This window comes from Podarcis raffonei, chromosome 3 (assembly GCF_027172205.1).
Source record: "Podarcis raffonei isolate rPodRaf1 chromosome 3, rPodRaf1.pri, whole genome shotgun sequence".
NCBI classification, from domain to species: Eukaryota; Metazoa; Chordata; class Lepidosauria; order Squamata; family Lacertidae; genus Podarcis; species Podarcis raffonei.
This window is the reverse complement of record NC_070604.1, coordinates 120,705,351-120,731,852: the sequence shown is the minus strand read 5'-3', so window position 1 is coordinate 120,731,852 and position 26,502 is coordinate 120,705,351. Positions and strand designations below refer to the sequence as shown.

Here is a 26,502-nt window from a genome sequence, read left to right as displayed (position 1 = left end):
CTACTGAGTTTTCTACTGATAGTTTTCAGTAATATTATGTCCACTCTGCTCATTTATTTTCTGTTACTGAAAATACACAGAAACTCATGCTTGGTTGAAATGCCCCTTCCTCAATTTCAGGGCCCCTTTTGCAGGCTAAGGGAGTTGGTGGTGGGGAGGGATTCTAACCGGTTTCAGAGAGCCAAAGTTCACTAGGATTCCACTCCGCTAGTGGCCATCTCTTCTCCACCCCACCCTCAAAGCCTTAAGAACAGGGATAGGGAACTGGATCTGACCTGTGGCAGACCACTTTGACAGGTGGGTGGGGTCAACGATCTGCCACCCCACCGGCGATCCATTTTTCCTTTTCTGGCTGGTGAGCTGCGCTACAAAGGAAAACCCAAGTCAGGTTTGCCACTTGGCAACTGAGAGGCAAGAAATGGTCTTCCTTACATCCACCAGCTCTTCATATATTTTGAGACATGCAATGCCACTATAGCAGTCCTGGTGGGGGGCTGTGCTTTCAGACCAGAGAGCCCAGAACAAGGAGCTTTGTTGGTTTGTTTTGCTCATGTTATGGTATAAAGCACCACAAATATAAAGCTAGCCCTGGTGATCATCTAATGTTTCTTGGATGGGTTTTCCCCCTAAATTGATTTTTGATTTTATTGTTGTTCACGTTTTATACCGTATTTTATGCTGTTTTTCGTAGCATCAATTAAGTGTTTTAAATTTGTTGTTAGCTGCCCTGAGCCTGGTTTTCTGAACCGGGAAGGGCGGGGTATAAATAAAAATTTATTATTAGTATAAATCATAGTAAGATGGAGTAATAGCCGCATGCCAACACCAGCATCTGAGGACTCAAAAGTCAAAGGTAGGTGTTTCGATAGTGAAATTGCAAGACCTCAAAAGCACCACCCATGTTGTCACTGTTGGTAATGGAGTCCTGCAGCTGACCCAGTTCTCATATAAGTGTACCTGCATCAGTGGGCATATCTTCAAAGATCAGTTAATTTAGTTGCACACTGAAAAGAGGCCCACGGTGCGAACTATTTGCTAGGCACAACGCCTGTGCCTGCCATGGCGTAAGGCAGAAGACAAACTTCCGTGCGGACTGAGGTGTTTTCGTTTTATTAAATTTTGCAGGAATTGTGTGCCCAGTGATTGCTTAAATCAGTGGCATTAAATCTCTGCAGTCAAGCCTGTTGCAAGGCTGCATTGTAGATTCTGTTGGCATGACAGAGAGACACACCTTGTTTCCGGGGCCCCTCTGGCATCACCAATAGGAGGGCAGGGGAGTTCACAGGCTTTTAAAGGGCTTTGGGCTATTCATCCCCGACATTTCCTGAATTCAAGAGCCTCATATGATGCGAGTCTGTGAATGGGCTAAGCACAGCTAAGAGAATTTTCAGTCTCCCTCCTGTTCGCTGGCTGGGAACCGGCAACTTTAAGGTACCATTATCTCTTGTAATAGAGTTATGAAATGGCAATGACGGTTCCCTGCAAGAGAGATTTCGGCGTATAAATATTCATTACAATTGGCCATGAATAGGAGAGGGCACTGCTTTCTTTTCTTTTCTTCTCCAGCTGAGGAAGATGACAACATGGATAAGACTGTGTTAATCCTTTTTATCAAACAGACCAGGGAGAGTTTGACATTTCAAGTGCGAGACCACTTACAGGCTTGTGTCAGAATGGGGCTTCTGTGTGTGAATAGCCCCAGAGCCCCTTCGAAAGCCTCAGATAACAAATAGTGCCCTAAAGCGCCCTAATTAAATTAAGGGGCCCATTCATCTGGGAATCCCCACTTGGTGATCCCATCCGGCAGTGGGACTTCAGCTCTCTTTGTAACCTGTCCCACAAAAGGCCCTTGAGCTGACAGCTTCCCATCAGCTGCTCCTGGCCTGCTCTCTCTGGTTTCTTCCCAGACTTTGTAAACGGAGCTTCGTCGTATGTCAGCTTCCCATGTTCCATCGCAGCGCTAAATCAGAAGCAAAGGCCGTCTCTTTGGGGCCACCTCGGTTTCTCAGGAAGCCTGTCGTGCCAGTTGCATTTTTGGCCATGCAGGCCAGAAGGAACCTGCGCACCTGAAATACGCCGATTTGGAAGCTTCTGAAACCCCTGAAATTATATTTACCTCGGGGAAGAGTTTTGGTCTTGCAAGGCGCTCTGTGTTAGATTTAACAGCTCAGGTTTTGCATATCCTGAAATGTGTGGATTTGCTCAGGCCTCTCCTGTGATCTGTCAAGCTCAGCAGATGCACTGTTTATCTTCACTGGCCCTGCTTCCATTTGGTTTTGATGTCCTGGACTAGGAAACACAACTGTGCCTTTAGTGTACCTGCTCTGTATGCAGATGGTCCACCACTTGCAGCCCTTGGCAGCATCTCCAGTTCAGAAGGATCGGGGAGCAGTGGGTAAGGTTCTTTCTAGGTCCCGAGTAATTGCAGCCATTCGCAGGACTGGACTAGCTAAACAAAGAATCTTGGGGAGGAATTTAGCGGTGCACCAAGGCAATCATTTTTTCAGGGCAAGCATTTTGGCTAGACAGGAACAGCCCCCTCCTTCCTGTGCTGTTCTGTGGGAGGGGGTTTCTCCTGATCCCACCCCCAGAGCCCATTTCAGGGGGCACAAGGGAGAGGAGAGGGCAAACCCCATTGCGGAAGCAGCCCTATCTAGTTGTTGGTTTCTTGGTTTGTTTAGGGACGTGGATGGCACTGTGGTCTAAACCACTGAGCCTCTTGTGCTTGCCGATCAGAAGGTTGGCGGTTTGAATCCCCGCGACGGGATGAGCTCCTGTTGCTCTGTCCCAGCTCCTGCCAACCTAGCAGTTCAAAAGCACGCCAGTGCAAGTAGATAAATAGGTACCACTGCGGCAGGAAGGTAAACGGTGTTTTCATGCGGTCTGGCTGCCGTCACGGTGTCCCGTTGCACCAGAAGCGGTTTAGTCCTGCTGGCCACATGACCCAGAAAGCTGTCTGCGGACAAACGCCGGCTCCCTTGGCCTGAAAGCGAGATGAGCGCCGCAACCCCACAGTCACTTTGGAGTGGACTTAACCATCCAGGCGTCCTTTACCTTTTACCTTTATGTTTGTTTTTGTCAAATTTATAACCAGCCTTTCCTCCAAGGTGGGGCTGCATAGTTCTACTCCCCATTTCATCCTCACCACAGCTGCGAGGTGGGTTTGGCTGGGAGTGAGTGACTGGTCCTGGTCACCCAGCAAGCTCCGTGGCCAGGTGGGGATTTGAACCCTGGTTTTCCAGGTCCTATCCTGCACCACCATGCTTCCTATCTGGTTCCTGTGCCTCCCAAGCCCTCTCCAGATGACCCTTTCTCCATGCAAAAAGCAGCAGCAGGGATGAGCGCACTCAAGCCTTACCTGCTTTCTCACCCTCCATGGGGGGCTGTGTGCAGGGGGGAGCTTATGTGAGTACAGCAGGCTCCCCCCTGCAGCAGACAGTTGCCCCCCATCATGCAGAGGCCAGGTCAAGCAGCTCAGCCTTGCTTCCTCCTCCTGCCGATGCTTGTCGCGTGCAGACAAAGGAATGTCTGAAGAGGGCTGTCATGCGTTCCTAGTGCTCCGGTTGCTTTCCAGTGATCTCTCTTGGGGAGCAGGTGTTTTGAATTGGTTGCTTCTTCTTTTTTTACCCTTGTACACGTTAGCTGCTCCGGGAGCCCCTTTGGTGTTAAAGAACTGGGTATAAATGGATGAAATAAATGAATAATAACTGTGTGAGCAAGTCGGAATCTCCTCTGTGCCATGAACTCAGTCGCTGGAGGAGAGAGGCACTCAAGCAGAAATTTTCAGGGGGCACCTCTCTCGCTGGTCTCTAGATCCACAAGAGAATGTTCTTAAAATACATTGTTTTCCAACACAGTTCTGGGTCTGTCCAAGAGCAGACCTTTGAATCTCTCTCTCTCTCAATTTCTATCATCTATCTATCTCTATCTATCATCTCTATCTATCTATCTATATTTATCTATCTTATCTATCTATCACCTGTCTCCATAGCTGTCAACTTACACATTTGAAAATAAGGGACCAGCAGCCTTGAAAATAAGGGACCAGCAGCCTTGAAAATAAGGGACCAGCAGCCTTGAAAATAAGGGACCAGCAGCTTCACCTGTTCCAGGCACTCCAGTCTTCCTGTCCTCCTGCAGTCTGGTCAAACTCATGCTGGTAGCTTCGAGAACACTGTCCAACCAACTTTGTAACCAGAGGTTCAACTGAATAGAATCTGAATCACATGCACCACAAGGCCTATGCAGACTCAACTTAAGATGGCTCCCCGGCCTGGCTTTGCACTGCAAAGTTTGCAGCAGCACGTGCAACAAAACTAGCCACACACAAGGCATGCAAGTTCCACCCCCCAGTCGTTCTTAGACTTCTTATTGGGTGAGCAACACAGCCAAGCAACACAGTTGGAGCCTCCCTCCTCCCTGGCCGGCAGGGAGGGAGGGAGGGAGAGGAGCTGCTTCCATTGAAATTTAAGGGACATCATGTAAGGGACATTTAAGGGACATCCATCAATAAGGGACAGCAGCGGGACATGGCGCTGGAATAAGGGACTGTCCCTTCAAATAAGGGGCACTTGCCAGCTATGCCTGTCTCTATCTATCATCTATATTATCTAGCTATCTGTCTATCATCTATCTATCTCTATCATTATCTATCTCTATCATCTATGTATATCATCTAGCTATCTTATCTATCTGTACAGTGGTACCTCAGGTTACATACGCTTCAGGTTACATACGCTTCAGGTTACAGACTCCGCTAACCCAGAAATAGAGCTTCAGGTTAAGAACTTTGCTTCAGGATGAGAACAGAAATCATGCTCTGGCGCTGCGGAGGCAGCAGGAGGCCCCATTAGCTAAAATGGTGCTTCAGGTTAAGAACAGTTTCAGGTTAAGAGCAGACCTCTGGAACAAATTAAGTACTTAACCCGAGGTACCACTGTATCATCTATCTATCTATCTATCTATCTATCTATCTATCTATCTATCTATCATCTATCTATCCTATTTCTACCCTGCCTTTTTCTCCAAGGAGCTCAAAGTGGCGTACTTGGTTCTCCCCCTCCTCATTTAATCCCTGTGAGGTAGGCTAGGCTGAGAGGCATCCACTGGCCCCCAAGACCATCCAGTGAGCTTCATGGCTGAGTGGGCATTAGAACCTGCTCTTCTGGTTCCTAGTCAGACACGCTAACCACTGCACGGCACTGCCTCTCTTGCTGCGACCCTTGCACACCCGGCCACATGTGCACAGACTTGAAACTGAAAACGCTGCTCCTTGAGCCAGTTTGCCATGAACCCTCTTCTGCAATAGGGGGATAATTGCCCAGGCCTTCCCTACAGTGATGTTCTGAGACAGGGTGTGTGAAGTGCTTTGAACACTGAGGAAGCACAACATAAATCTCTTTGCTTATTATTTCCCCCCTGGTACTTAAGTCCTGCATTTCCTCCCAATGGGAGCGCAGAGTGGCTGACAATACAGTATCGCGTGCACAGCATTACAAAACATTTTTAAAACCAGTTAAAAACCTAGCCAGAAATGAAAGCGGAATAGGAACCGCAGTCACCTGGAAAGGAAACACAGTCAGCCGAGAAGGTTGGCTACATTCCAAGGATCCAAGTTAAACAGAAAGTGCCTAAACAAGGCCTACGTGTGGAACAACTGCATGTCATTTGGGAGGGAGCTGCATAACGGGGGGGCCACCACCAAGAAGACTCTGTCGCACATCACCGCCAGCCCCACAGAAGCTGAAGCTGGAATAACAAGCAGGGCATTCTTTGCAGAACCTTAATAGTTGGGCAGGGCAGTTGTGGAGGGCGAAGGCATTCTCTCAGGATCCTTTCGTTTGGGGCTTTGGATACTAATGCTGATGCCTTGAATAGGGCTCAGAAATTCATAGTGTGGTGATTTCAGGATCAGGGTAATGTGATTCCCCCTCGCCACTCCAAAAAGCAGCAGCATTCTACATGCAGAGCATTTCCCTCCTAGCTGTTCCTGGTCTGGAAAGTGCTCTACATCTCCGCTACTTGTTAGTTTTTCTCTGTTGGGTTGTTTCCCTGTTGCTTTCTTTTAGCCTTTGTAATCCTGCCATTACAGAGGCTTAAACTCGGTGGCCTTTGCACTGATTTCCATGACTCTGTAAGACTTTGCTTTTCCCTGCCTTCTGGACCTTTGCTCTTTGTTGCTTCTGAGATGCTGAGAGCAGGACTGCTTTTGAGAGGTGTACCTTATGGGCGTTCAAGATCCCAAATGCCAGCCTGGCCTTGGCCTAAATGGCAGCTATATCCCTATTTAGAGAGGGGCTTCTGTGGCACTTCTGCTAAGTAAACCATCTGCTCCAAATGTCCATTCTGGGTCGCCCGTCCACTGCCACAGTGTCCTTTCTCTTGGCAGATCAAGATGAGCAGGTGACAGCAAAAGGTTTTTAGCTGAGGCAATCAGAATAAGATCCACTATTTGACTATTGATTAAAAACCCTAAAATGTATTTTATATAAATGACTTTTTATTTCTATTCTTTGTATATCCTACTGTTGTTTTATTGCTGACGCAAATAAAGATTCATTCATTCTATCAATCACGATGAAAGCAGCATGCAAATTACCCAAGTCATTAATTGTAAACTTCGCCAGCCTGGTGCCCTCCAGAAGTTTTGAACTGCACCAGCCTCAGCTCATGGCTACTCTAGCTATAGTATGTATGCAGTAGTATAGCATACAATAGCCAGAGCTGGTTGTGTTAAACGGAGAGTGCTTTGTTTTACACTTGTTGAGCAAAACGATGCAAGTAAACCCTTATTTCTTAAGGCACCGTGATGGGCTTGGTTTCTCATTATATCATTTCCTCTCCGATTGTCTCCTTAGATCACATTCCCACCTTCAAGTGCATTTCCAGAGCTTATTCCTTTGTTGAGGAGATTTGCTAAAATGTGTCAGTGAAGAGACAGAGAGGAGGGAGAGATGGAATGAATCTAAGCAGACAAGGCTGTCTCTTGCAGTTTTTCTTACAAATAACTGTGGAGAAATTTTGATCTGAGAGAGGGAGGGAATGAACCTGGGATCTGAGCTAATGAGACATAGCTGTCCTGCATCAATACCCATTCGAGGGCCCATCCTTAGCAGACAAAGCAGCTGTAGCTAAGATCTTTCACCCATTGTGGGGAGGCATTTACTATCCAACAGCATCTTGGGTCTATGTGCTTCCCTTGATCAAGAGCACAGGGGAAGGTTGATCTTGACAGGGGACCTGGGAACAATTCAGCTGCAACTCAAGCAACCCACACATGAGCTTGTTGTTGTTGTTGTTGTTTAGTCGTGTCCGACTCTTCGTGTCCCCATGGACCAGAGCACGCCAGGCACTCCTGTCTTCCACTGCCTCCAGCAGTTTGGTCAAACTCATGCTGGTAGCTTCGAGAACACCATCCAACCATCTCGTCCTCTGTCGTCCCCTTCTCCTTGTGCCCTCCATCTTTCCAGCATCAGGGTCTTTTCCAGGGAGTCTTCTCTTCTCCTGAGGTGGCCAAAGTCTTGGAGCCTCAGCTTCACGATCTGTCCTTCCAGTGAGCACTCAGGGCTGATTTCCTTAAGAATGGATACGTTTGATCTTCTTGCAGTCCATGGGACTCTCAAGAGTCTCCTCTAGCACCAGAATTCAAAAGCATCAAATCTTCGGCGATCAGCCTTCTGTGGCAATAAGTTCAGGGGAAGCAGTGAATCCCCATTCTGTCTGAGAAGGCAGCTCCCAGGGCCTGAAGGATGCTGGAGCTCAGCTCAGAGTGTGGGGCACCATTGCTTGGAGCTTCCAAAACCCATGGAGTGGCCTCATTCCAGGAGGAGGAATTCTGAAGAGTGCAGCTCAGTGCAAGTTAGGGATTGTTTTGAGGAGGAACGCAACATGGAAAGTGGCTCAGCCTTGTTTGCAATATTTTTGTATATACATTATGAACATTTCCCATTCTTCTTTAAATTGCTCGTCCTCTTGGTCCCTGAGCTTCCCAGATAACTTTGCCATTTCGGCATAGTCCGTCAACTTGATTTGCCATTCCTCTTTCACCGGGGTTGTCTCCTCCTTCCGTCTCTGGGCAATGGACATCCGCGCGGCGGCCGTAGCATACATGAACAGTTTCTTTTGGGATCTTGGTACCTATAATTCCTAATTAAAAAGGCTTCTGGTCTTTTAACAAATGTTAGTTTAAGCATTGTTAAACAGGTCAAAACATTAGCAGGATTCTAAATACACTTGTAATGAAAGTGTAAATGTGGATTATTTAGGAAGACAAAATAATTGGAGAAATATGGATATGCGGTTAAAATAGAATTAAGTGGACCCATAGATGGGATGGGGGAGGAAAGTCAATGAGATTCAGTGTAATCTCAACACATGGAACTGTATGACATTTTGATGTAAGTTTATCTCTTGTGTTTTTTTCTTTTTCTTTATTTTTGGAAATTAATTAAAAAAAAATTTTTTTAAAAGAAAGTGGCCAAGCCGATAGTGTAAGCAATTTTAAAAAAAAATTCTAGTCCACCAAAAAGATGTTCAGGTTTCCAAAATAGCTTTTAATTACAAGTAGCTTTTAATGCAAGTAACTTTTGATAGTTTTTAATGCCGGGGTGGCAAGTGGACGAGGCATTTGTTGTCTCTCTCTTCCGCAAGAGGGAACCTTTCTTGAGATGATGCCCTGTGGGCCATCATGTGGTGGTCTCAGAGGAAATGCCCAGGTACAAAAAGATGAGCCAGCAATCTCATGTTTTTCAGAATACAAATAAGCAGAAATGTGTGCCTGTGTTTTCCTGAGCACAGTGGATGCAGAACTCCCACCTGGTAGATATGGCTGCTCTCTTTCTCTCTCTGCAGGCTCCTGGTTATGAAACTGTTCCCCATGCGTGTGAATATGTGTGTGTGAGAGAGAGAGAGAGAGACCGACTGATTCAGCATTTCAAACATCTTGCTCTGTGGGTGTGAGAGTTGAAATGTCTTGTTTCCAAACTGGAACAGTTTCTGCTCAAAGAAAAGCCCACCTCACCTTGCCAATGTTTTCACTCTCGGAATGTTTCTGGATGTTCACTTTCTTCTGAGCCTGTGATGTGCTATCACTCTCTGGATCAAACTGAACGTAACTCATACCCTTCCCTTTTCTTCCGTTACATTACGGCGGCGGACTTATCTGATTTGTCCAGGCACGGTGTGTGCCTGGAACAGACCGGGGAAACTGAACACTGCAGTTGCTGTAACTGCAGGCCCAGCTTCTTCCATACAGCATTTCCCCCCTACACTTAGCACCTTTAAGGAAACAATTTATTATTATTTTTCTGGTTGGAGGCTGTATGTTGCCATCCAGCCAAATGTCAAATTACTGCTGGGTTTCTGCAGGATGTGGTCCATGTAGAATATACAACAGCTTCTGACCTCCAATGCAGAACTTTCTAGATCATGGTTTGTTTGTTTTTTAATTAAGCATTGTTTGAAATAAAAGTGGTACCGTGGTTTACGAACTTAATCCGTCCGTTCTTAAACCAAAGCGTTCTTAAACCAAGGCGCGCTTTCCCATAGCAGCGGGGGACTCCATTTACAAATGGGACATGTTCTACTTCCAAGGCAAAGTTCACAAACCAAAACACCTACTTCTGGGTTTGCAGCGTTCTTAATCCAAGTTGCTCATAAACTAAGCTGTTCTTAAACCAAAGTACCACTGTACTTGCAGAGAAGAAAGGGGAAGGATTTTAGCTCAGTGGTAAAGCACCTGGGGACGCAGGTGGCGCTGTGGGTTAAACCACAGAGCCTAGGACTTGCCGATCAGAAGGTCGGCGGTTCTAATCCCCGCGACGGTGTAAGCTCCCGTTGCTCGGTCCCTGCTCCTGCTCACCTAGCAGTTCAAAAGCACGTCAAAGTACAAGTAGATAAATAGGTACCGCTCCGGCGGGAAGGTAAATGGCGTTTCTGAGTGCTGCTCTGGTTCGCCAGAAGCGGCTTAGTCCTGCTGGTCACATGACCCGGAAGCTGTACACTACATGACCCAGAAGCTCCCTTGACCAATAAAGCAAGATGAGAGCCGCAACCCCAGAGTCGGCCACGACTAGACCTAATGGTCAGGGGTCCCTTTACCTTTTAAAGCACCTGCTTGGCATGCAGAAGGTCCCAATCCTCAGCATCTCCTTATAGGCCTGGGAGAGACTCCTGCTGTGAAATCCTGGAGAGCCAATGTTGATCCTTGTAGACAACACTGAGCTAAATGGACGCAATGGTCTTAAGTTTATGCTGCATTATTACAATTTTATTACTGATTGTTTGCCATTCTGGAAGCTTTATACAGAAACATAGCCAGGAAACTATCTCAATCAGCATAGTATTTAGCATAAAAACATCAATATAGTTTTTTTCATTTAATGAACATTTCACAGGCCTGTCTGAATGACGTGGTTTTCCGAATATGTCTGAAAGCCAGCTGCCATTATTCCTGCCAAACCTCTACTGGCAGGGAGTTCCACAGGACAGTGCTAAAGGCTCGGTCTTTGGGGAAGGCCAACTGAACTTCAGAAGTGTGGGGAACCCCCCAGAAGTGTTCTTATCAGGATGGAGCATAAGGAGGGGACCCAGGTTGTTCAGGGCTTTTGCGAATTTGCGCCATCCAGGCCAGAGCAAAAGGCTTGTGGTTGGTTTCTTGTTCCACCTGTGGCTGCCCTCGGAGCTTCCGTGGCTGACCTGTGGCCTTGCTTCCTTCCTTCAGTTTGCGTCGGACCTTGACCAGATTCTGCCGTCGCTGGAGAAAGCTCAGCTGCCACCAGGACTGTGCGGGTCGGAGGCTGCCGAAAGTGGCGGCATTGCCATCAAGTCAGAGATCCTGACCCCCTCCCTCCAGCCTGGCACCGCCGCAAGAACTCCCACCGGGATGAGCTGTACGTACTTCTGTGAAGCCTTTCTTCCCTTTCTGTAACTCCCTGTTCTAACTTTCTCGTACATGCTCTTAATCCACGTTCTTCACAATGTGTCTGATAGACTGGGGCCTGATACCATTGCATTGGCGTGCTGAATGCCAGGTGTTGGTTGAGGAGAAAGAGGCAGGGGGAATTCTCCTTCCAAATTCTGCAACCAACCCCAACACTTTATAAAAAGCAAGCTTGATTTGGCCGTGTTTAGCTTGGGCAGGCTTACGATTTAACTACTCGGATCCTAAGCTAGGAGATGGGCAGGTTAAGTGTTGGCTAGAGTCCTGGGCCAATTTCCTATCAATTTAAGCTGTCAAAAATGCAGTTTCGTCTTGTACATGAACTAATTTATTGTGTCGGGGAGGCAAAAGCCTACCTTGTCACATGCATGGAGTAGGTGACTTGACCAGGAAGAGAAGTTTGCCTAATCTTCCCTTAGTCTTCTCTCTTGTGGGTGTTGCTGAGACGGAAGAATGTGCCCCACGTAAGAAATGTCCTGTTGCCACCTGGCCTCGTAAGCTGTAGCTCTGCAACTCCGATCATATATCATAATAAAAATATTTTGTTATTTATACCCCACCCATCTGGCTGGGTTTCCCCAGCCACTCTGGGCATCTCCCAATACACACACACACACACACACACACACACACACACACACAATGCAGCATTAAACATTAAAAACTTCCTTAAACAGGGCTGCCTTCAGATGTCTTTCAAAAGTCTGGTTGTTGCTTATTGCCTTGACATCTGATGGGAGGGCATTCCACAGGGCAGGCGCCACCACCGAGAAGGCCCTCTGCCTGGTTCCCTGTAACTTGGCTTCTCGCAGGGAGGGAACCGCCAGAAGGCCCTCGGAGCTGGACCTCAGTGTCCAGGCTGGACGATGGGGGTGGAGGCGCTCCTTCAGCCCCAGCCAGCATAGCCAGGGGTGATGGATGATTGGGGTTGCATCCTCAAATCGTCTGGCATTCACCATGTTGGCTGTAAACCAAAATAAAAGGACTCACTCACAGGAAAGAAGCATTCATTTGCTTGATTTTGCCATTGTTGAGCAACACTTAAAACAGAGGGTCAACAGCCACTGGATGAGAGTGGCCCACCTCAGGTCAAGAGAGGAGATTCTTGAGCCCTAGTGACATTTGTGAGTGACAGCCACAAGACGCATCAAAGGAGGGAGCTTTGCCTTCCCATAGTCAGGAGGTCTGAAAAAGTGCTGTCAGTTCCCAAGATGCCCTGTGTCTTCCATCCCCTCTCCATAAATTCCCGGGGCAAACGTCAGACAGCTGCTTTCCACCCAAGCTTGTTCCTTGCATGCTAAAAATCCTTATTACAAGGATCTGAATGCCTGCAGAAAATCCAGCTTATAAGGCCATTCAGAAGTCATTGGCATGTTTTGACTTGACTGGGCTCCTTGTACTGCTGGAGATTCGGGGACATCAGTGATGCAGAAAAGTCTTTTAGAGTTGACCGTCAGTTCCATTGGCTGGTGATTACTTTCCCTTTTATTCTTGTTTTATTGGAATGGGCTTTCGTTGGCCGGGAGTGTGCAAGCTTTTGAGTTAACACGGAACTGTTCTTCCTGGCAAAGAGCATTGTGTGATACAAAAGCTTACACATGCCTTGGAGATGGTCCAGAAGACAAAATGATCTTTTGGAATGGTTTGGAGTGGACCCTGAAATGTATACAGCAAAAAAATTAAGTTGTAGGAAGTGGATATTGGAGTATATCTATATGGCCAGATCTGGTTAAGGCAAACAAGTAGATTCCATTAAACCCAAAACACTTGTCAAGTTGGCAACATTTTTTAAAAATCTGAAGAACTTTTTGCAAAAAATAAGCTTGTCTGTTTAAATGCTTAGCATCCCTTTTCTGAAGCTCTCAAATGAAATAAATCGTTATTGGGAAGGTAAACAAGAAGAAATAAGAGTTTGGAAGTAAAAAATGTGAAAGTTTGCAGTCAGGATTTTCAGCTTGTGGACTTGTGGTTCAAACCAACTTGAGTGCTTTAGTGGCAGTTGCATGAGAAGAGTAACTGAAAAGAGCAGCGGTCCAAAAAGGAAGAATAAAGTAAGCCAATTTAATTTGGATGAGTAGTTTGGATGAGAAGAGGGGTCAGGAGAGCCCTCTGGTGGACTGTGCAAGAACTCCAGCACATGGTGGAGACTACATTCTCAATGGGTGGGGGGGATATAGTCCCCTGCCCCCCCCCCGAATATTCCAAGGGGGCCACAGCACAGGACTAGGGGGCCACAGAGGGGAGAGAGAAGTGACCGTTGTTCACCGTTGATCTGAAATGCATGGCGTTAAGCCTGGCCACTCTTGGAAGTGAGGTTCCTGGAGGGTGAGCAGCCGTACTGTCCCGAATGAGCCCATTGAGGTCTCTGCAACCCAGATGCCAGCTTGATCCTTCTCTCACATCCCTGTTAATTGCTCCTGGGCCTACAGTCACCCCGTGCGGAGCTCTGATTTTTTATTTCTGTGTTCCAGCTGTCAACGGTGGGCAGGGAATGCAGGCCGGCCGGTCCCCCTTCGAATTCTGCGACCCGCTGGAGCCGGTTCAGCTCAGGACGGCGCCTTTCTCCGCAACCAACGGCAGCAGCCCTCACCCTGGTTTGCCTTCCGAGCAAGGCAGGGGGGCGGTACCTGGACCAAGCCCCTTCCAGCCTGACACAGGTAGGTGCATCTGTGGCACCGGAGGGAAGGACCCCTGGCATTTTTCAATAGACAAAATACACAGTGATACCTTGGTTTACAAACTTAATCCGTTCCGGAAGTCCGTTCTTAAACCAAAGCATTCTTAAACCAAGGTGTGCTTTCCCATAGCGGCGGGGGACTCAATTTACAAATGGAACACACTCAACAGGAAGCGGAACATGTTCTGCTTCCAAGGCAAAGTTCACAAACCAAAACACCGACTTCCAAGTTTGCAGCGTTCTTATTCCAAGTTGTTCATAAACTAAGCTGTTCTTCAACCAAGGTACCACTGTAGAGTCCTTCTCCCAATGACCCTTTGAGGTAGTCGGCCTGAGAAATGATGAGCCGCCAAAACTCACAACTGTGCAGGGACTTTCACCACGCTGTAGTCTGTCTCCCACTCCCATTTTGTTGTGAGTTATCATGCTCATCGGTTTATTGCTAAAGTACCCTTATTTTGTTTATTAAATTTGCATGCCGCCCTTCATCAGGGCAGTTCACAACATGAAAATACAATATAAAAAAGGCAAAATACATAATAAAAACAAAGCAAAAACCTTCCCAAAACACACATTTAATAGGGTAAGGTAAAGGTAAAGAGACCCCTGACCATTAGGTCCAGTCGTGACCGACTCTGGGGTTGCGGCGCTCATCTCGCTTTATTGGCCGAGGGAGCCGGCGTACAGCTTCCGGGTCATGTGGCCAGCATGACTAAGCCGCTTCTGGCGAACCAGAGCAGCGCACGGAAACGCTGTTTACCTTCCGGCCGGAGCGGTACCTATTTATCTACTTGCACTTTGACATGCTTTTGAACTGCTAGGTTGGCAGGAGCAGGGACCGAGCAACGGGAGCTCACCCCGTCGCGGGGATTCGAACCGCCGACCTTCTGATCGGCAAGTCCTAGGCTCTGTGGTTTAACCCACAGCAGCACCCGCGTCCCTGTTTAAAAGAGTATAGGATGTTAACCAGCTCAAGGCCTGGTTGAATAGGAATGTTTTTGCCTGGTGCCTAAAGATCTGAAGATCACAGGTTGGTCTACCCACATGATGTAAAACCATGCAGTTTAAACCTTCAAGAAACCTTAAAACCTCATAGGAATTCGAAACTGAGATGAATTAAACTAACAGACTCAACTCCCTCCAAAGGGCCTGAGCAAATAAACGTGTCTTTAAAAGTCATGCTTAACCTGCTAGGGAAATAAGCAGCCTAGTCAGCCCAGCATTAGTTCTGACATGTTAAGCAAATGCCCCCCCAGCCTGCCAGCTCCGTCTTTCACCCTGAAGCAAGGCACAGGAGACAATAGCAGAGCTGTGTTGAAAGTCAGTGCAGGGAAGCAGCTTCGCTACAGAACCCAGAAAAGTCAGTTCCTATCATTGTCCCAGTTAGCAGGACGGGGAGATCAGCTCTGTGGCATTCTAAACGTGTGCGGAAATCTTTAGGAATTATCCCCAGCCTTAGCGGTTCCAGCACATCAAATCCCAAAGCCCCTCATTTTGTCAGTGTCGCCACATCTTGGATATCGGCACTCCCGTTTGGGGAATTGTGCAACAAGGAGCTTCTTCTGATGCGCTCCTGTATTGCTGCTGCCAAAATCCACGGAAAGCAGAACTGAGGTTGAGTGCAGAGTTTCTGACCATTTCATCCACTGCCAAGCCAATCCTGCAGCACAACCATCAGACAGATGAAAAAGGTTTTCGGTATTTCTAAACACTACAAAACCTATGATGCAGTGTGAGCTGGAGGGAATATTCAAGCAGTCCATGGCGCTCACACCCAAGCAGCCTGTCCTTTGAGATTCACTTAGCACAGCCCCACCCGTATCTCCGTCTCACCACTGAGAGATCAAAGCAAGATCTGATAGATTAAGCAGAGCAGACTAGAGCAGGTTGTTTTCATCCGACGAAAATGAAATTGCCTGCATTTGGCGTCTAGAGCGTAAATATTCATGTCTGACAAACGGATCAAATTGGTTCTTGATTTACAAAGGAAAGCCTCTTCTAAACTCAGTGTATGTGGCAGAGGCATAGATTCTGTTTAGATATTAACTGAGTTAGAGGTTATCCGAGCATAGCAGGGCTAATGTTAAAAAGAAAGCTGTAGCGTTAATATTTTTTTAAAAGTCAGATGTAAAAGAAATCAAATACAGTGGATGCTCAGGTTGCAAACGTGATCCGTGCAGGAGGCACGTTTGCAACCCGCAGCGCCGCATCTGCACGCTGAAACCCAGAAGTAACCCGCTCCGGTACTTCCGGGTTCAGTGCAGTGCGCAACCCGAAAACGCGCAACCTGAAGCGTCTGTAACTCGAGGTATGACTGTATTTTTATCTGGCTCGCAAGATGACTGCTCATAAAAATAATCTGGTTGAAGGTTTATTTGCTTGGTTTTGGGTTTTTTTAAACAAATGGCAAGAATGGTAGATCTGTGCTACCTCAAGGGGACAGAATGTTAGGAAACAGCTATGCTGTCTCAGACGAAAAGGCTACCGAGCACTGCCTTCTGTCTCCAACTGCGGTCAGTCAGGTGATGCAGGATGCTCACAAGCAAGTTTTGGTCTCCTGGAGCGACTGTTTTTAAAACACACACAAACAGTCTTGGGGTGGGTATACGCCTTGTCTTTCACGAGCAGCAAACAACTTGTTCTCGGAGCTTAGAAAGGAAAGGACGCCATGTGATTGTGCTTGCTAGCATGTTCGGGAAGGATGTTTGGTTTGGCCTCTGGAAAGGCAAGATACACAGCTAAGATCATCTCTGGGTTTGCTTTCCCGTTGCACTTCCCAGGGGCAGCTGGGTGGGCGACACCCTATGGGTGGAGTGCGCACCTGAGCCACTCTCCCCCCACGTGGCGCATATCCTTGCTCAGCTGTAAGTTGGCAGCGCCGCTGCTGTTGCCAGTGCTCCCTTTATTTTCCTGTTGCCTGGCAACCCTTGCGAACACTTCATCTCTGCTGCATAGCCAGCGCAAGAACAAAACCTGCTCGACTTCGCTCTCTAACCCATGGCTGTGGCGTGCACTTTGCGGGTTTCGCATTATCAGCAGTGTTGCCCATCCACGGGAGGAGATCTTGATGGCCAGGGCTCGGCCAGCTAAGCAGATATTCAAAACCAGGGCAAAGCTCTAGATCGGGGTCCCCAGACGTTTTCAGGGCTCCATAGAATTACCCCCAATTTCCCCGTACCCTACCCTATTAAAAGCATCATTCAGAATAACAGTTTCTGTGACCCGCAACGGGAGATAACAGCACAATAAACTTCAGCAACAATTACCGTATTTTTCGCTCCATAGTGCGCACTGGACCATAGGGCGCACCTAGTTTTTAGGGGGGGAATAAAGGGGGCATTTATTCCCCCCCCCCCGGTCCAGGAGCGGCGGCAAAATTGCACGCAACCTCGCCGCTGCTCCCGGAGCTTGCGGGGCTAGGGGCGGGGGATGCCCGAGCTGACCCCAGCCCCCAGAACAGGCAGCTATCCGCATGCCTTCCGAGCGCAGCGGGAACTCCCACCGCGCTCCAAAGGCTTGCGGATAGCTGCCTGAAGCCTGCATTCGCTCCATAGGACGCACACACATTTCCCCTTCATTTTTGGAGGGGGAAAGGTGCGTCCTATAGAGCGAAAAATATGGTAATTGCACATTTCTTCAAAATCCAATTGAAACCACTCAGTTTAATTAAGTCAGCAAAATTGATGAACTTGCTCTAGCTTTCCAAAGTCTGAGAGCCATTTATTTACACCTTCCCCCTTGCCCCTGTGGAGGTGAGGGTGCTACCACTCACTTTGGGAACTAGTGCGACCCCCAAGCCAATGGGATGAGTAACTCTACAACCTTTAGAAGACATCTGAAGGCAGTTTTGAAATGTTTTAATGTTTTGTTATTTTTTTTATATATGTTGGGAGCCACCCAGAGTGGCTGGGGCAATCCAGACAGATGGGCGGGGTACAATAATAACAATTGTATTTTTATTATTATGGAATAAAGGGTAAAGGTAAAGGGACCCCTGACCATTAGGTCCAGCCATGGCCGACTTTGGGGTTGTGGCGCTCATCTCGTTTTATTGGCCGAGGGAGCCGGCGTACAGCTTCCGGGTCATGTGGCCAGCGTGACTAAGCCGCTTCTGGCGAACCAGAGCAGTGCATGGAAACGCCCTTTACCTTCCCGCCAGAGCAGTACCTATTTATCTACTTGCACTTTGATGTGCTTTTGAACTGCTAGGTTGGCAGGAGCAGGGACTGAGCAACAGGAGCTCACCCCGTCGCGGGGATTCGAACCGCCGACCTCCTGATAGGCAAGCCCTAGGTTCTGTGGTTTAACCCACAGCGCCACCCGTGTCCCTATAGGACGCCCCTATTTTCGTTGTAGAAATGTTGGAGGGAATGCTAGTGGTTTAGATTTTCTGCTTTGGGCAACCAAGTAGACCTTTCAGTGCCTTTGGCAAGCCCTGCCTCTTCTCTCTTATCTCATGCATAATAAACACAGTTTCCCCATCACTTTGGCCCATAATTAAGAAGAGAATTTGCCATCCTGGGTGGAAGTTTTTGAGCATTTGCAGCATTGCTTCTGATTGGCTCATCCCCGCTTGCGGGGATTTGAAGCGATGTCTCTTGTGGAACTCTAAAGGCCCTTGGAAGGATCTGTTAATGCATCGGCTAAAAGACTGGGCCAATTAATTGGCAGTCCGCAGCAAACCTTTAATGCGGCTTTGTCTCTCCCATCCTGAGCAGGCAGAGCCATCTGGATGAACATGCCTACGCTCATTTAGATTTCACCCTGCGCTGCCTTTTCAACTTCTTACACCAGGCGTGTGGCTGAAGAGCACAAATTGAATTCAATTTTAAAATAATAAAGCTTTTACGTTAGCAGCCTCATTAGCCCCAGTTAGTCTTGGAAATATTATTCCTTAAACGTGTGTGTGTGTGTGTGTGTGTGTGTGTGTGTGTGTGTGTGTAAAAACACTTCAGTTTAAAATGAGGCCCTTTGAAAAGGAATAAAAGTCTTGCTCACAGATTTCTCATTTTCCACTATCAACATAGCTCCTGATGCACTGATGTCTATCTCAACCTCTCTCTCTCTCTCTCTCTCTCTCACACACACACACACACACACACACACTATCCTGGTTTTGTCATTCACTCCCCAGCGACCTGTTTCCATTCCTTGGAAGGCTTAAGGAAGCATTTTGGCTGGGTCTTCTACTGCAGGAGCATCTAGTTCAAAACCTATTTGTTTTGCTCTTGCTTTTATTATGTATTTTGTGTGTTTTGTCTTGTATTTTTTTATGCCGTAAACCGCCCTGAGATCTGCAGACAAAGGGCAGCGTACAAATTTAATTAATAAATGATCACCTCTCCTGGTCTGCCCCCCAGAGGACCTTAAGGTCCATGAATATCCATAGTTTAGAGGTCCTGGGCTCTAAGGAAGTCAGACTATCCTCCACCAGGGCCTTCTCAGTGATGGCTCTGACCTGGTGGAATGCTCTGTCCCATGAGACCAGGGCCCTTCAGGATTTAACCTCCTTCGGTTGGGCCTGTAAGACAGAGCTATTCCATCTGGCCTTTAATTTGATTTCAGCCTGATTTTTTATTCCCCTTCCTTCCTTCCCCCTCCCCTTTTTATGAAGATTACCCACTCTGGGATCCCACAGCTAATTCTCCCCTGGCCTCTTCGCTGGCCCAAGTAGGACCAATTCAGCCAGCTAGCCCTGGTGACCATCTAATGTTTATTGGATGGATTTCCTCCCTAAATTTATTTTTGAATTCTGAAATTATTGTTATTCATATTTTATGCTGTTTTTTTCTTTCATCAATTAAATGTTTTAAATTTGTTGTTAGCTGCCCTGAGCCCGGTTTTCTGAACCAGGAAGGGTGAGGTATAAATAAAAAATTATTATTATTATTATTATTATTATTATTATTATTATTATAGATGTGCTAAACTGGCTTCCACTTCTAATTAGCCGTGGCCACCGCCATCCTTGATGTCCTCCCACCCTCTCTTTTAGTCCCACCACATTATTATTATTATTATTATTAGTAGTAGTAGTAGTAGTAGTAGTAGTATTATTATCATCATCATCATCATCTTAGTTAGTTAGTTAGTTAGTTAGTTTCTACACCGCCCTATGCCTGAAGGTCTCAGGGCGGTTTACATAGAATATCAAATACATAAAATCAAAACAAAACCAACAAACCAATTGAAAAAACACCAAAAGACCCAGCATTTTTTAAAAAGGGTATAGGATGTAGATCAAGTCAGGTAAAGGCCTGGTTAAAAAGGGACGTTTTTGCCTGGTGCCTAAAGGTGTATAGTGAAGGCGCCAGGTGGACCTCCTTGGGGAGAGCATTCCACAGACAGGGAGCCACCACAGAGAAGGCCCCGCTCTCGTGCTGCCACCCTCCTGACCTCTCATGGAAGAGGCACATGAAGGAGGGCATCAGAAGATGATCTCAGGGTCCGGGTAGGTTCGTATGGGAAGAGGCGGTGCTTGAGGTTTATTATTATTATTAATTAATTAATTAATTAATTATACCCCACCCATCTAGCTGGGCTTCCCCAGCCACTATGGGCGGCTTCCAACAAAATATTAAAATACAGTAATCCATCAAGTCTGGTAGTTGTTGTTCTCTTTGCGATCCTGAGCCATTTAAGGCTTTATAGGTCCGAACCACCACTTTGAATTGGGCCCAGAAACTAATTGGTAGCCAGTGCAGTTGGACCAGGATCGGTGTAATATGCTCAAACCATCTTGCTCCGGTGAGCAACCTGGTTGCTGAATTCTGCACCCGCTGAAGTTCCCAACCAGTATAGGGTGGGATCCTGCCATTTAACTTCTCTTCTCTCCTCCCTCCTCCCTCCCCGCAGGATTGCCTGAGCTGGAACTGGGAGTCACAGATCATCAGTTTGGTCAGCCAACAATCGGGGAGCAGATCCCGTGGGCGGACAACCCCATGACCTCCATTAATCGGGGACCTATGAGCAAACCGGACGAGTAAGTATAGGGGCTTCCCTGCTGCCACCCTCCTGTTGCTTGTTGGAGATTCCAGGCAGAGTTTATGGGCAGATGTCAACATGCAGCTGGCCACCCTGGGACCAGCTTTGGAGGCAAATGTCCATGCGCAATATCCGTAGGTGTTTTTCATTTCGTTTCATCTGTTAATTGCTTCTTGCGAGGCATCTTGAAACCATTTCCAGTATAATGGCACACATAAAACAGTATCATATATAAAAGCAGCTAGAAACAATTGCATATTATAAACATGATTTTTTTATATATATAAAAAAGCTATAAATATAAAAACAGATTCAGATCCAGGCCAGAAACTGGGAGAAAGATTTGTGCACCTTCCACAGTCTTGCTGCTGCAGTGCTAACTGGAGCTCAGCCCTGGTCTGGCTGAAGGCTTCTTCTCACTTCCCCCTGGGGAAAAGCACTTTTTAGCACTCAGTTGGAGCAAACGGCATTTCAGGTTTTCTCCAGATAGATGTTTGCTCCGATTTAGCCCTAGGAAAATGTATGGAAGTGAGAGCTGGACCATAAAGAAGGCTGATCGCCGAAGAATTGATGCTTTTGAATTATGGTGCTGGAGGAGACTCTTGAGAGTCCCATGGACTGCAAGAAGATCAAATGCATCCATTCTTAATGAAATCAGCCCTGAGTGCTCACTGGAAGGACAGATTGTGAAGCTGAGGCTCCAGTACTTTGGCCACCTCATGAGAAGAGAAGACTCCCTGGAGAAGACACTGATGCTGGGAAAGATGGAGGGCACAAGGAGAAGGGGGCGACAGAGGATGAGATGGTTGGATAGTGTTTTCGAGGTTACCAGCATGAGTTTGACTAAACTGCGGGAGGTAGTGGAGGACAGAGGTGCCTGGCGTGCTCTGGTCCATGGGGTCACGAAGAGTCGGACACGACTAAACGACTAAACAACAACAAGCCCTAGGAAAGGGCGCAGGGCAAGAGGGAAACCGCTCAAATTCTGGCATAGGGCAAGCGGAAATGTGGGCAAACCCTTAGTGCCACTGCGTCCAGACCTGGTCTGGTGGCCTGTCTCTCCCCACACAAACTAGGATATATAATCTCTATCTGGTCATCTTTACTTCCCGTTTACAGTTTGCCTGGGGGAGATAAACCACCAGCCCAAGCATGGATAGAACGGCTAAGCCAGAGCATTTCTTAGCCCCCAAGCTATTGCTTCTGTAAGTTAATATTCTGCTTGAATTGAGAGACGGCACACAACTTCCTTCTCAGCTTGCAGCTACATGCCAACACACCCCTTCCATGGTCCTTGTCCTTGGATATGGAAACAACCATTTTTCTCACTGCAGTGGGAAAGGGGGATTGGAGCAGGGAGCAAACTGCATGCTGTCTTGGGAAGGCAGAGTTTTCAGGACAGAAATCTCCTCCTCCCTCTCCTGTCCCCTTAACAAGGAACATAAAACTGTTTTGGAGCAGAGAAGAGCTCGGGGGCAACCAGGAGGGAGCTCCAGTCCATTAGCTCTCTTGAGCGGGAAAGGATCCAGTTTCAGGTTCCTGGCCCGGCGCCCCGGTTTTGCTCTTGGCGGGCCGCCTTGAAGCTGAGATGGAGCTCAATGCACAGAGTTCATTACAATCCCCGGTGTTCTTAGCCAAGCTTTCCCCAGAGGGCTGTGACTGGGGCTTGCTGCAAGATCTATGCCGAGCGGGACTGGGCTGGGGGGGGGGGCGGAGGCGGGGCGGGGCGACGACAACAACTGCTCCCTTCCTTCTTCTCTGAAGACCTCCTGCAAGGAGCCCCCACAGCAGGGCGTTCTGAGGACCAGATGCAGCAGCCGTAGAAAGTCTTTTGTGGGGTTTCCCCTCTATATTTCCCCCCTAGACTTTGGCTTAGGGGAGGGAGCAAGCTGGTTATTCTGCGTTATGCGGGATTGTTAATCGAGGCGAGGAAATGTGGGGGGGGGGATGAAACTGCTTTCTCCCTAGTTAACTTCCCTTTCTTTTGTAAAGAGCAGTGTTTAATTTCCTTACTGTTTGGTGGTCTCTTTTACTTCAGTAGCTTCCACTGCCTTGGTGGGGGACTCCTATAGGACAGGGTTGTTTAGGATGTGTCCTTAAATAACTGTCCTTCACCCTGATCCCATAGGATTAAAGGTAAAGGGACCCCTGACCATTAGGTCCAGGCGCGGACGACTCTGGGGTTGTGGTGCTCATCTCGCTTTACTGGCCAAGGGAGCCGGAGTACAGTTTCCAGGTCATGTGGCCAGCATGACTAAGCCGCTTCTGGCGAACCAGAGCAGCGCACGGAAACGCCCTTTACCTTCCCACCAGAGTGGTACCTATTTATCTACTTGCACTTTGAGGTGCTTTTGAACTGCTAGGTTGGCAGAAGCAGGGACCGAGCAATGGGAAGCTCACCCCGTCGCGGGGATTCAAACCGCCGACCTTCTGATCAGCAAGTCCTAGGCTCTCTAGTTTAACCCACAGCTCCACCCACATCCCACAGGATAGAGTGGGTCATAAAATATCAACGCATAAACCTGTCTGAATAGCCCAGTTACCAGCATGAGTTTGACCAAACTGCGGGAGGCAGTGGAAGACAGAAGTGCCTGGTGTGCTCTGGTCCAGGGGGTCACGAAGAGTCGGACACGACTAAACGACTAAACAACAACAATTTTCAAAAGCTGTTACTAAGCCTGTGGCGGCAAAACTTGCCAGTTGCTTCGTGCAATAGCACCTATAAGAACTTGAAATGTGCTTTCCCACCCTTTTACCCCCCAGGGAAAGCTGAAAAGAGCTCAGGTGCCATGTTCTGCACTCCCACAACACACTGGCATTTCCACGGCACTGCCCTGAGCCCATGCGTGGGACTCTCTGTGCTTCTAGCTCAGCTTTTCTTGCACATCTCACCAGACGTCCTCTCTGGGAATCTGGGGAAAAAACATAGGATCCTGAACCACCAGGGGACTTTCGCCTGAAAATTTAGGTTCTGATTCACACAAACAAGCATCAGTGCACACACGGCAGAAGCTGGTTTATGGAGCCTTCTGGCCAAGTAATCCTTGTGCAAATCTGTCAGTTTTCTCTACACCTCCACAACACATGCTGGAGCCATGTGCCAAGCTGCTCTTTGGAAGAGCTTGCCTCCCAAGCAGCCGTCACGCCGTTGTGTGTACAAATTCAGACTGAAGAGAACAGTCTAGGTCTCCTTTTTTTGTGTTCCAGACCATCCACCAGCTTGCATCCATCCGCATGAATAATAACCTGGCCTTGCTCCTTCTTTGGATACTGGAAATGCAAGAGGTTTTTTTCCTCACCCTTAGCATTTCTTTTTCTTTCTTTTTTTAGATTTATATACAGCTCTTCATCATAAGATCTCAGGGCAATTCACAGAATAAAATACAGGATAAAAACAAGTAAATAAGTAAAGCAAAACAGCAGAACGATTATCCCCCCTTCCCACAGACACATTTTAAAAGGCTGTAGAATATGAATCAGCCAAAGGCCTGGTGGAAGAGGAACGTTTTCGCCTGGCACCTACAAATACATAATGAAGGCGCCAGGCAAACCTCGCTGGGGAGAGCATTTCGCAAAGGGGGGCCACCACAGAAAAGGCCTGTTCTTGCGTTTCCACCCTCCGGACTTCACCCTTTCCGTTCAACCTGGTTATACATTTCCTGCTCCTTATTTAGAGCTGGTTTCCATCAAACTCCTTATTCAAGTGTATATTTTAAAAATTCAGAGTGTGAATACAGAAAACGTGCACCTCAATGCAGGTACAACGCTGCTAAAAGGCCAGAACCGCCACTGGTTCCACGTTGAGTGTAAGCTCAGCCATGAGCCCAGGTTTGATGGTTGTTGTCTTCTTCTACGTGAACCAATCACTGAGCTTGGTTTTTGTGCCTCACCCTTTGCAGCCCCTGAATCTCCTTGGTGAGAGATCCCTGTGCCATTTGCTACAGACTTTGAAGACAGACAGTCCTATAGAACAGGATCAGTGCTCCTTGGTGCAGAATTTTAGCTATGGAACTGTAGCGGGGGAGAAGGCAGAAGCAATGCCTTTTTATGGACCAGTTTTAAGTTTCTGCTGCTCTGTCTCTGTCTTCCCTATTCTTTCTTCTCGTGCTGTCAGCCATGTGCATTGGCAACCCTGGGGTTAGGCTGGATATCCCCCCTCCCCACCCTGTGATTTACATGTGGTGCTCATCTGGAGCAAACTGTGTAGACTTGCTGACTCCTCAGGAAGTTTGGGCATGGCGGGGGCGCCCTCTGGCTTCCTGACTCTTTCCAGTGAGTGTGATGTCCTTGCTCCTGGTGATGTCAGGCCCAGCCACCCCTTTGACTTCAGTTAGCCCCATCATCAGGATTATTACACGCCCACACAACTCTGAGATTGGAAATGGCTTTGCAGATCGCAGGGAAGGAGTGGGGGCACGAGCGAGAGAGTGAGGGGTAGGGTTCTGTTTCCTGCTAGCTCTTTTCTCCCAAGCCTGCCCCAGTTCTGGTTTCTAAGGACATGCTCTGCTTAGAGGCTGTTATTCTTATTGTGACACCGGAAACCAGCTGGGCACTTCATGGAGGATGTGAACTGCAAGGGGGGCAATGCCCAGGGGCTGGCAACATGGACTCAGGAATCAGTCAGTCCAGTGTAGTGCAGCAGTTCTCAACCTGTGGGTCCCCAGATGTTGTTGGACTACAACTCCCATCATCCCTAGCTAGCAAGGCCAGAGCTCAGGGATGATGGGAGTTGTAGTCCAACAACATCTGGGGACCCACAGGTTGAGAACCACTGGTGTAGTGGTTAGAGTACTAGACCAGGCTCTGGGGGACCAGAGTTCAAGTCTGTCCAAGTATTGGGTTCAAATTACCTGTCCAAACCACCTAAGTACAGACACTCCTTTACCCTGGCCAGATTTAACGTTCTGCCCTCTGCCCTGCTGCTAGGCAGATATGAGGGCAAACCATATGAGTCACGTGTTTGCCCATGTGGCTCATCGGAAGTGGAAACAAGTCTGCATGTATTGCTGCACTGTAGTTACTACGAGGATCTACGCCTGACCTTTATTGCCCCAGTTCTACAAAAGCTTAAAAATGAACCAGAACTCCAACGTATGAGAGCCTTGGTAGAAGATAAGGTTCCTGAAATTACGATCAATGTTGCCAAATTCTGTGTAGCCGCTATTAGGCGCAGGAAACAAGAGCTTTCCAATGCCAATATGCAGGCGAAGGCAAATACTTAATTTTATTTATGCTGTCTAATTTTAAATTGCTGTTATGGCCTAATCTGTATTGAAATTGTCCTTTGTTTTTTCCGGTGTTATGCTTTGCTGACTAGCTGTACGAGCTAATCTGGTCTGTGACCGTTTTAATAAATTTGATTTTTGACCTGTCCAAACCATTTTAGTATGCAGAGTAAGGCAACATTAAGGGGCTGAATCTTGGTTAGAGAGCAGACTTATCCCTGTTGCAATCGCGCACGCAAGCACACACACAGAGATGCTTGTAGGTAATAGCAAAGTCGTTCATTGCAGGAAACATAACTTGGATAGAAAAGTTCCCAGTTCTAGTCTAGCTAACTAGCCTATACTGGAACAAGGTCGTCCTTGTTGGCTCCTCTCAGAGGGCAGAACAGCCAAGGTGACTTTAAAGAAGGATGGGGCAGGTTCATGGAGGAGGAGATGCCCCTCTGCTTAAGTGATGCTGGGGGTGAGCCCACTGTCTTCGTGCCTCGCTTGTGAGCTGCCAGAGACATTTGGCTGGCTTCTAACGGATACACAACTGCAGAGCCAGGCAGGTGGATCTTCCAGCCCAACCTTAGTTTGCATTGCGTTCATCGTAATACTACACAGACATTGGTGGATAGGGTTCATTGGTCTTTGCGGAGGTGGGAGGGGGTGAATGCTGCCCCCAGATTTTTGGA

General features: G+C 47.7%; 1 protein-coding gene across 5 annotated transcripts in view; it reads left to right on the top strand.

Annotated features, from left to right (window-relative positions):
• Positions 1-26,502, top strand: part of NCOA1 (nuclear receptor coactivator 1) — a 217,472-nt gene that overhangs the window by 171,725 nt on the left and 19,245 nt on the right. For all 5 annotated transcript variants that reach the window (XM_053383790.1, XM_053383786.1, XM_053383787.1 and 2 more), the window contains exons 11-13: positions 10,721-10,889; positions 13,411-13,596; positions 20,472-20,598. In XM_053383790.1, the coding sequence (XP_053239765.1) occupies positions 10,721-10,889; positions 13,411-13,596; positions 20,472-20,598 (482 nt within the window). The remainder of the gene's footprint in view (positions 1-10,720; positions 10,890-13,410; positions 13,597-20,471; positions 20,599-26,502) is intronic.